Source organism: Gobius niger, assembly GCF_951799975.1.
Source record: "Gobius niger genome assembly, chromosome: 22".
In the NCBI taxonomy this organism is placed as follows: Eukaryota; Metazoa; Chordata; class Actinopteri; order Gobiiformes; family Gobiidae; genus Gobius; species Gobius niger.
In genome coordinates, this window is record NC_136873.1 from 7,724,697 (window position 1) to 7,737,820 (window position 13,124).

The 13,124-nt window shown below is 37.0% G+C and overlaps 2 protein-coding genes across 2 annotated transcripts in view; both read right to left on the reverse strand.

Moving 5' to 3' along the window:
* LOC306981491 (glutamine synthetase-like) overlaps nucleotides 1-12,361 on the reverse strand; it is a gene marked incomplete at its 3' end in the record, with an annotated part of 13,545 nt that extends 1,184 nt beyond the window's left edge. The window contains exons 1-6 of the mRNA XM_079581099.1: nucleotides 12,289-12,361; nucleotides 7,849-8,023; nucleotides 6,373-6,534; nucleotides 4,801-4,947; nucleotides 3,789-3,916; nucleotides 2,433-2,632 (exon numbers count right to left, since the gene is read on the reverse strand). Of these exons, the coding sequence (XP_079437225.1) occupies nucleotides 2,433-2,632; nucleotides 3,789-3,916; nucleotides 4,801-4,947; nucleotides 6,373-6,534; nucleotides 7,849-8,017 (806 nt within the window). The 5' untranslated portion in view covers nucleotides 8,018-8,023; nucleotides 12,289-12,361. The remainder of the gene's footprint in view (nucleotides 1-2,432; nucleotides 2,633-3,788; nucleotides 3,917-4,800; nucleotides 4,948-6,372; nucleotides 6,535-7,848; nucleotides 8,024-12,288) is intronic.
* phpt1 (phosphohistidine phosphatase 1) overlaps nucleotides 1-13,124 on the reverse strand; it is a 207,046-nt gene that overhangs the window by 140,206 nt on the left and 53,716 nt on the right. The gene's annotated exons all lie outside the window — the stretch shown is intronic.

Below are 13,124 nucleotides of genomic sequence, written 5' to 3' on the forward strand. Positions count from 1 at the left end.
GCATAGGGACCTCTGATGCTAACTATCATAGCCACTTTAGCATATGGACCTCTGATGCTAACTATCATAGCCACTCTAGCATAGGGACCTCTGATGCTAACTATCATAGCCACTCTAGCATAGGGACCTCTGATGCTAACTATCATAGCCACTTTAGCATAGGGACCTCTGATGCTAACTATCATAGCCACTTTAGCGTAGTGACCTCTGGTGCTAACTATCATAGCCACTCTAGCATAGGGACCTCTGATGCTAACTATCGTAGCCACTTTAGCATAGGGACCTCTGATGCTAACTATCATAGCCACTTTAGCATAGGGACCTCTGGTGCTAACTATCATAGCCACTTTAGCATAGGGACCTCTGATGCTAACTATCATAGTCACTTTAGCATAGGGACCTCTGATGCTAACTATCATAGCCACTTTAGGGACCTCTGATGCTAACTATCATAGCCACTTTAGCATAGGGACCTCTGATGCTAACTATCATGGCCACTCTAGCATAGGGACCTCTGATGCTAACTATCATGGCCACTTTAGCATAGGGACCTCTGATGCTAACTATCATAGCCACTTTAGCATAGGGACCTTTGATGCTAACTATCATAGCCACTTTAGCATAGGGATCTCTGATGCTAACTATCATAGCCACTTTAGCATAGGGACCTCTGGTGCTAACTATCATAGCCACTTTAGCATAGGGACCTCTGATGCTAACTATCATGGCCACTCTAGCATAGGGACCTCTGATGCTAACTATCATAGCCACTTTAACATAGCGACCTCTGATGCTAACTATCATAGCCACTTTAACATAGTGACCTCTGATGCTAACTATCATAGCCACTTTAGCATAGGGGCCTCTGGTGCTAACTATCATAGCCACTTTAGCATAGGGACCTCTGATGCTGACTATCATAGCCACTTTAACATAGCGACCTCTGATGCTAACTATCATAGCCACTTTAGCATAGTGACCTCTGATGCTAACTATCATAGCCACTTTAGCATAGTGACCTCTGATGCTAACTATCATAGCCACTTTAACATAGTGACCTCTGATGCTAACTATCATAGCCACTTTAGCATAGGGACCTCTGATGCTGACTATCATAGCCACTTTAACATAGCGACCTCTGATGCTAACTATCATAGCTACTTTAGCATAGGGACCTCTGATGCTAACTATCATAGCCACTTTAGCATAGGGACCTCTGATGCTAACTATCATAGCCACTTTAACATAGTGACCTCTGATGCTAACTATCATAGCCACTTTAGCATAGGGACCTCTGGTGCTAACTATCATAGCTACTTTAGCATAGGGACCTCTGATGCTAACTATCATAGCCACTTTAGCATAGGGACCTCTGATGCTAACTATCATAGCCACTTTAGCATAGGGACCTCTGATGCTAACTATCATAGCCACTTTAGCATAGGGACCTCTGATGCTAACTATCATAGCCACTTTAGCATAGGGGCCTCTGATGCTAGCTATCATAGCCACTTTAGCATAGGGACCTCTGGTGCTAACTATCATAGCCACTTTAGCATAGGGACCTCTGGTGCTAACTATCATAGCCACTTTAGCATAGGGACCTCTGATGCTAACTATCATAGCCGCTTTAGCATAGGGACCTCTGATGCTAACTATCATAGCCGCTTTAGCATAGGGACCTCTGGTGCTAACTATCATAGCCACTTTAGCATAGGGACCTCTGATGCTAACTATCATAGCCACTTTAGCATAGGGACCTCTGATGCTAACTATCATAGCCACTTTAGCATAGGGACCTCTGATGCTAACTATCATAGCCACTTTAGCATAGGGACCTCTGTTGCTAACTATCATAGCCACTTTAGCATAGGGACCTCTGATGCTAACTATCATAGCCACTTTAGCATAGGGACCTCTGGTGCTAACTATCATAGCTACTTTAGCATAGGGACCTCTGATGCTAACTATCATAGCCACTTTAGCATAGGGACCTCTGGTGCTAACTATCATAGCCACTTTAGCATAGTGACCTCTGGTGCTAGCTAACCGGTAAGGAGCTAGATGCTAGTGTTAGTGCTTAGAGGCTATGATTTGATGGTTTCAGACGCAGCCTGAGTCTATTCAACCTGAAGAAGAGGCCGCTCGTCCGAAGTTGTTTTTCTCTCTGTGTGTGTTAGCGTGTGTGTTAGCTTGTGTGTGTTAGCTTGTGTGTTAGCTTGTGTGTGTTAGCTTGTGTGTGTTAGCTTGTGTGTTAGCTTGTGTGTTAGCGTGTGTGTTAGCGTGTGTGTGTTAGCTTGTGTGTCAGCTTGTGTGTGTTAGCTTGTGTGTGTTAGCTTGTGTGTTAGCCATTTATGAAGCTGTGTTGCAGATGTCAACTCCTTATAACCGCATTGGGAACTTTGAAGAGTAGGATAAGTGGGGGTACATACTTGAGCCCCCCGTCCTCCCTCATGACCCTGGTGCTGACGTTGGTGTGGCAGCCGGCTCCGTTCCAGTTGCCCGTCATGGGTTTGGGGTCGAGCGTCGGAACCACCCCGAAGTCCTCGCACACGCGGTGCAGGAGGAACCGCGCCATCCAGAGGTGGTCCCCCATGTCCACGCCCTCGCACGGCCCCACCTGGAACTCCCACTGCAGGGCGACAAAGTCACACTCATCAGGAAACAACGCAATGGGTAATGTCTCCTGTTACTGTAGTGTGTTGAATGACGGTGTTTTGTGAATACACTGTTCCTTGTCCTGCATCATCGCCTTGTATTCTACTGTTTGTTGACCTTGTTGTGTTTAATTGCTCTGTTACATGTTAAAGAGGGGGTATTATGTTTTTTCAGTCACATAGCACCAGTCTATATCACACTACAATCATGAGGAAACCTTCTGTAAATGCAGTATATTTGAATAACTGCCTTGTATAAAATGTCTCTCTTAAAATGGCTGTAGCGAATGTCTTGAAATAGGCCTCTGTCTCTTTAAGAACCTCTGACCCTTTCAGGCACACATTTTTGTCATTTTTTCGTCAAATTTTTGTCATTTTTTTTATCACATTTTTAATCACATTTTTGTAATTTTTTCATCACATTTTTGTCATTTTTTTGTAATTTATTTGTCATTTTTGGTCACATTTTTGTCATTTTTTCGTCATTTTTTCGTCATTTTTTGTAATTTTTTTCAAATTTTTATTTTTTTTATCACTTTTTTGTAATTTATTTGTCATTTTTTTATCACTTTTTTGTAATTTATTTGTCATTTTTTTATCACATTTTTGTCATTTTTTTTCATACTTTTGTCATTTTTTGGTCACATTTTTGTCATTTTATCGTAAATTTTTTATCAATTTTTTGTCGTTTTTTTTCAAACTTTTATCACATTTTGTAATTTTTTTTATCACATTTTTGTAATTTTTTTGTCACATTTTTCATTTTTCATATTTTTGTGATTTTTTTTGTCACATTTTTGTCATTTTATCTTCAATTTTTTGTCAATTTCTTGTGACATTTTTGCCACTTTTTCATCCATTTTTCGTCACTTTTTTGTCAATGTTTTCGTCTCAGTTCTGTTGCTATTTTCACAGCTTTTTTCCAGAAGCTTTTGGACTGGGGTAAAGCCAAACTGGAGAAAATGTGCTCGGTTCAGGTGGGAATTAAGGGGTTAAGTTAGCATTAAGTAAGTCAGTAAATAAGTAGCTAAGTGTTTTTGTGGGCTGTCAGTTGTCAGGTGTTTTGACTTCTGAGCGTTCTATCTTTCCGCAGTAGTAAAGTCCAGGACATTAGGTTGAGTTCAGACGTACCTGTGATGGCATGACCTCAGCGTTGGTGCCATAGATGTTGACTCCAGCGTACAGACAGGCTTTGTAGTGAGACTCCACAATGTCCCGGCCATAGGCACAGTCCGCCCCCACCGCGCAGTAGTACGGACCTGCGAGACATGCCAGATGAGTTACTGTTCGACGCCCTTAACTCCCACCTGAAACGTGCACATTTTCCAAAAGCTTCTGGAAAAAAGCTGTGAAAATGGCGACAAAACTGAGACGAAAACAATGATGGAAATGTGACAAAAAAGTGAGAAAACATTGACAAAAAAATAACAAAAAATTGATGAAAAAGTGGCAAAAATGTGACAAAAAAATGACAAAAATTTGATCAAAAATGACAAAAAATGTGTTAAAATATTGACAAAAAAATAAAAAAAAAATGACAAAAAATGTGACAAAAATGTGACAAAAAACGACAAAAATATGATAAAAAATGACAAAAAATGTATTAAAAAATTTACGAAAAAATGAAAAAATTGTGACAAAAAATGACAAAAAAATACAAAAAAATGACAAAAAATGACAAAAAATGTGACAAAAAACGACAAAAATATGATAAAAAATGTATTAAAAAATTTACGAAAAAATGAAAAAATTGTGACAAAAATGACAAAAAAATACAAAAAAAATAAAAAAATGACAAAAATTTGACAAAAAATTACCAATTTTTTTTTGACAAAAAACACAAAAAAATGTCCCAAATAAAATCACAAAAAATGTGATAAAAATTGACGAAAAAATGACAAAAATGTGACAAAAAATGACCAAAAAAATTGACAAAAAATCACCAAAAAATCACCAATTTTTTTATTTTTAAAAATGACAAAAAATGTGACAAAAATGTGATTAAAATTTACGAAAAAATGACAAAAAAGTTACAAAAATGAGTTGAATACCCAACAAAAAAATGATGGAAAATTAATCTGACGTGAGGAAAAAGATCCTCTCGGTTCAGGCGGGAGTTAAGTGGTTAAACAAAGCGACTGACCCTGGGGTTTGGGGAAGCCGTTCTTGGGCCAGCCAAAGGGATACTCGTCCACCCCGTACAGAGTGTACTCCTGCTCCATCCCGAACCAGATGCAGTGCTCCTTCACCTGCTCCATGACCTTGTTACAGCGCGCACGATGGTTGCTCTCTGGAGGTACAAAAAACAGGAATATAAATGATCACCTGATAGAGTTATGATAGAGTTATGATAAGAGAGTAATTGAGTAATGAGTAATTTTCTGCTCTTCTCTCAACAATTTCCCTTCAAGGCCAAGCCACGGAGCTAAACCAGATAAGTACTGAGCTCCTGGCCTGTATTTTGCATAGCACTGACCATACACAACATCAACAAATATAATACAATGCAAACTACATCAGGTCTGTGTAGGCTCTCAGTCGTACAGGACTTGTCCATCACCTCAAAGAAGGTTTTTGAGTCATCTTCTTTACTAGTTGAGGTGTAGGAAGTTTCGCTTTTTATCCAAAAGGCTTCATTAGCAACACTAGAGTTGGGCAAGTCCCGCTCCTGTATTAACACCTTAGCTAGCTAACGTCTATCTACTGACAATCACATAACGTTGCAGAAAGTGGAGCTGCGTGGTGTAACTTTACCTGCGCCAGTGAACTTTTACAAGCCTCAGTCTACAGTCAGTTTCATGACACCCAGGTGTTACGTAAAAGTTATACACAACTTTTATTTATTTTTTATTATAACGGTAGCTGCTGTAAGTTACATTTAACCTCTTAACTAGGAGGATCTTTTTCCTCACGTCATCAGATTTTTTTTACATAATTTTTTTGTTGGGTATTCAACTCATTTTTGTAGCTTTTTAGTCATTTTTTTTTTATCACATTTTGTCACATTTTTGTCATTTTTTTGTCCATTTTTTATCTTTTGTTTTAATTTTTTTGTCACATTTGTGTATTTTTTTGACACATTTTGTCACATTTTTGTCATTTTTTTGTCATTTTACATTTTTGTTCTTTTTTGTCACATTTTATTTTTTACATTTTTGTCATTTTTTTCTCACATTTTGTCACATTTTTGTCTTTTTTGTCATTTTTTCGTAAATTTTTAATCAAATTTTCATCATTTTTTGTCACATTTTTATCACATTTTTGTCATTTTTTCGTCCATTTTTTAATAATTTTTTTGTTATTTTTGCCACTTTTTCATCAATTTTTCGTCACTTTTTATCAACGTTTTCTCCCTTTTTTGTCACATTTCCATCATTGTTTTCGTCTCAGTTTTGTCGCTATTTTCTCACCTTTTCTCCAGAAGCTTTTGGACTGGGGTAAAGCCAAACTGGAGAAAAAGTGCTCGGTTCAGGTGGGAGTTAAGGGGTTACGCTAGAGATCATGAGGTTTCTCTTGCTTTTGCTTTAGTCTCAATAGTTGTACTTTACCCGAGCTTTAACTTTAACACGAGTCACTCAGACATCTTAACCTTCAACAGTAACTAAGGGGGGGCTTTTGCGAAAGGTCAATTGAAGGGTAAACATTTCAAACTCAAACTGTTTGGTGTGAAGTCATAATGTGATGAAATGAAATTCAGTAATGCACTTTATTTTACCGGCAGGCAGGCGGTTGTACTTGAGCACCTCGCACAGCACCAGCTTGTTGGGGTCCAGGACGAAGGGGTCCCTGAACATGGCCACAGGGATGAGGTACATGTCGCTGTTGGAGCCCTCGGACTGGTACGTGCTGGAGCCGTCAAAGTTCCACTCAGGGATATCTAACACACAGAAAAACTTATTTATCACATACAAATATAGTCAAAACACAACAGCCTTTGCAATAAAAATGGGAAAACTGTGAAAGTTGCTGCTACGACGCTCTGTGATTGATAAATACCAAGACACCACAACAGTGTTTCCTTAACTTTGCGAAAGGAGTGAAACAGCGCCCCCAATTTGACGCTGGTGGCCAAAAAGTGTACTGCATCCATATTTACTATTGAGAATGAATGGGAGAGAGTTAGTGTTAACCTCTTAACTCCCGCCTGAACCGAGAGCGTTTTCTCCAGTTCAGCTTTACCCAAACCCTGTAGGCCAGTGTAACACCTCATTTGAAAGCTAAGACCTACAAAACTAAATTGATCTTTTTCCTCACATCAGATTTTTTGGTCCATTTTTTTTTGTCACTTTTTCATCAAATTATTTGCATTTTTTCTTCAAATTCTTATCACTTTTTTGTTCATTTTTTCTTAATTTTTCGTCAAATTTTTCTCACTTTTTTGTCAAATTTTTCCAATTTTTTTTTGTCCATTTTTTTGTCACTTTTTGTCACTTTTTCGTCAAGTTATTCACTTTTTTTCGTCAAATTCTTTTCACTTTTTTGTCATTTTTTTCTAAATTTTTCGTCAAATTTTTCTCCTTTTTTTGTCAAAGTTTTCGATTTTTTTTGTCCATTTTTTTGTCACTTTTTGTCACTTTTTCATCAAATTATTCACATTTTTTCGTCAAATTCTTATCACTATTTTGTCCATTTTTTCTAAATTTTTTGTCAAATTTTTCTCCCTTTTTTGTCCATTTTTTCTACATTTTTTGTCAAATTTTTGGTCAATTTTTGGTCACTTTTTCGTCTTCTTTCACATTTTCATCCTTGTTTTCGTCTCAGTTTTGTCGCTATTTTCACACCTTTTTTCCAGAAGCTTTTAGATTGGGGTAAAGCTGGAAAAAAAGTGCTCGGTTCAGGTGGGAGTTAAGGTGTTAACTTTGCGAAAGGAGTGAAACAGCGCCCCCAATTTGACGCTGGTGGTCAAAAAGTGTACTGCATCCATATTTACCATTGAGAATGAATGGGAAGAGAGGCAGCGCAAAAGTAGGTCACTCTCTGGCGGGCCAAATTTGGCCCACAGGCCCCACTTTGGGCACCGAAAACGACAAAAACGAAAAATCGGTGGACCTCTATATCTAATATAAGCACTAAATGACACCTGACTTGTTTTGTAGTTGTAGAAATAGTAATAATAGAGGCAGCAGCAGGACTGGAGGAGGCATAAGAGTATTAAGTACGTCATATTAGCAGTTAGCAGTAGTTTTAATACCGTGGATGGTCTTGGGCTCCTGGTCGAGGGTGCGAGTCTTGTTGCGCAGCCCCTGTCCCGTGCCGTCGATCCACACGTAGGTCACCTGACACCTGCCCCCCTGTGGCAGACTCATGTACTGCTGCCGCACCGCCTTGTTCAGCTGCGAGCTCACCGACACCGACGCCATTCTCTCCTACAGGCAACAACAACAACACGACCACAGTTTAATCATATGTATATCTGGGAAATTAAACACCAACAAGCTTCCTGAGCCCCTTTACGATAAGAACTGGAACTATAGCCTATTTCACTTTTAAGGCAAACCTATCATCACATTGTAATGAGAGCTTGCGTCTTTCACCTCCCACTTTAGATGTTATCTGTTATCACTGCAGAGACATGTCGTAACAAAAAACACTGTCTGAAGCACTGCAACTCAAGATAAACAATGATCAGGGCTTCATTTTTACATATTCTCAACAGAAAGAAATGACCCTGAAATACAAGTGGTGATGTGTAAACTTCATAACATATTTTTTTATTTGGAATATCTAACATCAGGTTGTCCCAGGGAGGACATAGAAAACGTGCAAGGAGCTGAGTTATGCGATTTTAACATAGATACAGGCGGCATCTCGTCATAGAAAGGGGCGTGGCTTAATCGAGAGGGAAAATAGAAGCTTCTGGGAAACAGTTTTTCACAGTTTTTGACATTTATTTATCACATACAAATAAAGTCAAGTCTAAATCGGGTCAATATGGATGTTTATTCACAGCAGATTGTTCAGTAGAAGCAAAAAAATCGGCAGTCGTAGGTAGCGCTAGGTAGCTTTAGCATTAGCACGATGCTAACATGTAGCATCAAGTTAGCATCCGTTATTTTTGTATTTATGGGCTGTTGAACCATTTTGCTCCTCTCCATGTCGTCCAAAAGATTCTGTTTTCACCCTCGGCGAGGCCACGCCCCCTTCTATGACGCAATGCCGTCTGTATCTATCAATTGTTGGGTGTTCAACTCACTTTTGCAACTTTTTTGTCATTTTTTTGTCATTATATGTCACATTTTTGTCATTTTTTCTTCAATTTTTTAATCATTTTTTGTCGTTTTTTGTTATTGTTTTTGTCAATTTTTTGTCATTTTTTCTTCAATTTTTTGTCACATTTTTGTCATTTTTTTTTGTCATTTTTTGTCACATTTTGTCATTTTTTCATCATTTTTTCATCAAATTTAGGTAATTTTTTTGTCACATTTTTGTAATTTGTGCGTCAATTTTTTGTCAATTTCTTGTGACATTTTTGTGACATTTTTGTCATTTTTTCGTAATTTTTTTATCACATTTTTGTCACATTTTTGTCATTTTTTGTCACATTTCTGTCATTTTTTTTGAAAATTTTTGGTCATTTTTTGTCACATTTTTTGTCACATTTTTGTCATTTTTTTGTCAATTTCTTGTGACATTTTTGCCACTTTTTCATAAATTTTTTGTCACTTTTTTGTCAATGTTTTCTCGCTTTTTTGTCACATTTCCATCATTGTTTTCGTTTCAGTTTTGTTGCTTTTTTCACAGCTTTTGGACTGGGGTAAAGCCAAACTGGAGAAAATGTGCTCGGTTCAGGTGGGAGTTAAGGGGTTTATATATTAATATAATATATAATTAAGTTGTATTGCATGTTTTTTCGGTTTAGCTGTCGTGTAATTTGTCTGTGTTTTAACCTTTCGTAAAACAAAATACAAAATATTATTGACAGAAATATTAGGTAACGTAATGATTTTAAAGAACTTCAAAATGAGAGAAATGTTGCTTTGGCTTTATTCATTTTTTCAGGGACATTAGTCCAGTCACAGTTACCATGGAGATCCTCCATCTTTGCAGCTGCTAGCATACAATTACATTGATTAACATTAGCATAAAAAGTGGAGAAAAAGCCGTGGAACGACTCCGTTAGCTGCTGAGTTACTGCTGGTAAAAAACATCTAACTCACTGTGGCGTCCAAGTGTTTTAATGTGAACAGTAACTCCAGTATTTTAACTTTTAAAATCTCCATTAGTTTACAATTGCTGCTAATCCCATAATGCTTAGCGATATGACATCACATTCCCGATTTTTGAAGTGTGGTGTAATTCACGACACACTTACCCCGGGCAAGGTTTCCACCGTTTCACGTTAGCCTAATGTTAGCTAGTACCCGATAACATACTGGGTTTCCATGGTGACATTAAAGCTAACATTCTTACCATAGATACAGACCTCTGGAATCGCCCATATATGGTCATGTTTGAAAGCAGTTTGGAGAAAAATCTAAACTTTCTCTAATTATTCAAAAACTACTTTAACAAATGCTGGATTATAAATATAGTTTTCTACTAAAGAAAGAAACAACCACATGGAGAGGAGCAAAGTGGTTCAACAGCCCATAAATACATTAAAAAAAGTGAGAATGCTAGCTTGATGCTACATGTTAGCATCGGGCTAATGCTAACGGCTAGCTAGCGCGAGCTACAACTGCTGTTTTTTCACTTCTACTGTGAGAAAATATCCACATGGGCCCAATTTACTCTTGACTTTATTTATGTGTGTGTGATAAGTTCAACTTATCAACTTATTTATCACATACAAATAAAGTCAAGTGTAAATCGGGCCCATGTGGATGTTTTCTCTCAGCAGATTGTTCAGTAGAAGTGAAAAAACGGCAGTTGTAGCTAGCGCTAGCTAACCGTTAGCATTAGCCCGATGCTAACATGTAGCATCATTTTAGCATTCTCCGTTATTTATGTATTCATGGGCTGTTGAACCACTTTGCTCCTCCCCATGTCTTTGTATCTTTATTCAGTAGAAACTATGTTCATATTTCAGCATTTGTTACAGTAGTTTTTGAATAATTAGAGAAAATATACATTTTTTCAAAATAGTTTTCCCCCTTAACTGTTTTCAAAAATGACCATATATGGGCGATTCCAGAGATGCCGTCTGTATCTATGAAGCAGCTACGACTCAAGAAAACTCAGAGGAAATGGTAGAGATTTTTCAAAATAAAAAGGTGAGTGTGACTAAACGACAGGCGCTAGCTACAGCTAACACTAACGCGAATCACTTCGAAAGCTAAGACCTACAACCTGATCGTAGCGTTGTTCTCACATTGTTGCCGCATATTTGTCCATTTTTTAAGCGTTTTTTGCATGATTTTGTCTCTTTTTTGTCATGTTTTCGTCAGTGTTTGTTACTTTTTAACGGCTTTATTCATGTTGTGTTTTTGCCACATTTTCTTGGTTGTTGTTTGCGTGACCGAATCCACGGGTGGAGATCAGACAGGTCCTAAAGAACTCGTCAAAGCTCAGGTAAGAACATATCTCAGTGTGTAAAAACGGTGGCCTGTTCCTTTAACCCCTTAACTCCCACCTGAACCGAGCACATTTTCTCCAGTTTGGCTTTACCCCAGTCCAAAAGCTTCTGGAAAAAAGCTGTGAAAATAGCAACAAAACTGCGACGAAAACAATGATGGAAATGTGACAAAAAAGTGAGAAAACATTGACAAAAAAGTGACGAAAAATGGATGAAAAAGTGGCAAAAATGTCACAAAAATGTCACAAGAAATTGACAAAAAATTAGAAAAAAAAATACAAAAATGTGATAAAAAATTGACCAAAAAATGACAAAAATGTGATTAAAATTTGACCAAAAAATGACAAAAATTTGACAAAAAAATATTTTTTAAAAAATGACAAAAATGTGAGAAAAAATGACAAAAAAATGACAAAAATGTGACAAAATGTGACAAAATGTGACAAAGAAAATGACAAAAATGTGATTAAAAATTGACCCAAAAAATGACAAAAGTATGACCAAAAAATGTTTTTAAAAAATGACAAAAATGTGAGAAAAAATGACAAAAAAATGACAAAAAAATGACAAAAAAATGACAAAAATGTGACAAAAATGTGACAAAATGTGACAAAATGTGACAAAATGTGACAAAGAAAATGACAACAATATGATTAAAAATTGACCAAAAAAATGACAAAAATATGACCAAAAAATATTTTAAAAAAATGACAAAAATGTTAGAAAAATATGATTAACAATGGACCAAAAAATTTACAAAAATTCGACAAAAAAATGAAGGAAAAAAATGACTAAAAAATGACTAAAAAGTTACAAAAATGAGTTGAACACCCAACAAAAAAATGATGGAAAAAGATCCTCTCGGTTCAGGCGGGAGTTAAGGCGGGAGTATCCGCTCACAATGCCACTCAAGCAAAACAATCTTCAAGAAAAGTTCACTGTACAGAATGTGATTCACAGTTATCTAAAGAAATTGCCATTTGTTATTTCACTTTTTTACTGTTTTTATTCATTCCTTTTTACTCATTTTATGTAATAACATTTTAAATAATCCATAAGCTCCATAAAAAATGACTGTCAGCTTTTCTGTGTGAGGTTTAAGGTCATGGTACTTACGTGTGAGCAGGTCAGTCCGTGTGTTCTCCTGTGTTAATGTGCGAGGCTTAACCTGCTGTGCCTTTAAAGCAGGAATGCTGTTTGTGTTTGTGACGTTTGGAGCCCGCTCATTACCTCGACCTGGCTCCGCCCACTCCATCAAGCGGAAGAAAGTAATGAACGCGGATCGCAGCCAAACGAGTAAAGCAGGTAAACAGCAACGTCATGTTTCCAGAGCATTTACTCACAAATCATTTAGACTTGGATGAACTTTCCTAGTAACAATACCAGAAGCGTTTGTCTTCAGATGTATAAGTTCAAGACAGCTCATCATGAAAATTCCCCCTCAAGCTGAGCACACGATGCACGACTGTCAGTGCGATTATAGAACGACTGCAACAGACCAGTAAACATTAAAGGGGTCCAGCAAAAAAGTGACAAAAATCCAGCAAAAAAAGACAAAAATCCATCAAAAAAGTGACAAAAATCCAGCAAAAAAGTGACAAAAATCCAGCAGAAAAAAGACAAAAATCCATCAAAAAAGTGACAAAAATCCATCAAAAAAGTGACAAAAATCCAGCAAAAAAGTGACAAAAATCCATCAAAAAAAGACAAAAATCCAGCAGAAAAAAGACAAAAATCCATCAAAAAAGTGACAAAAATCCATCAAAAAAGTGACAAAAATCCAGCAAAAAAAGACAAAAATCCATAAAAAAAGTGACAAAAATCCAGCAAAAAAAGACAAAAATCCATCAAAAAAGTGACAAAAATCCAGCAAAAAAAGACAAAAATCCATCAAAAAAGTGACAAAAATCCAGCAAAAAAGTGACAAAAATCCATCAAAAAAGTGACAAAAA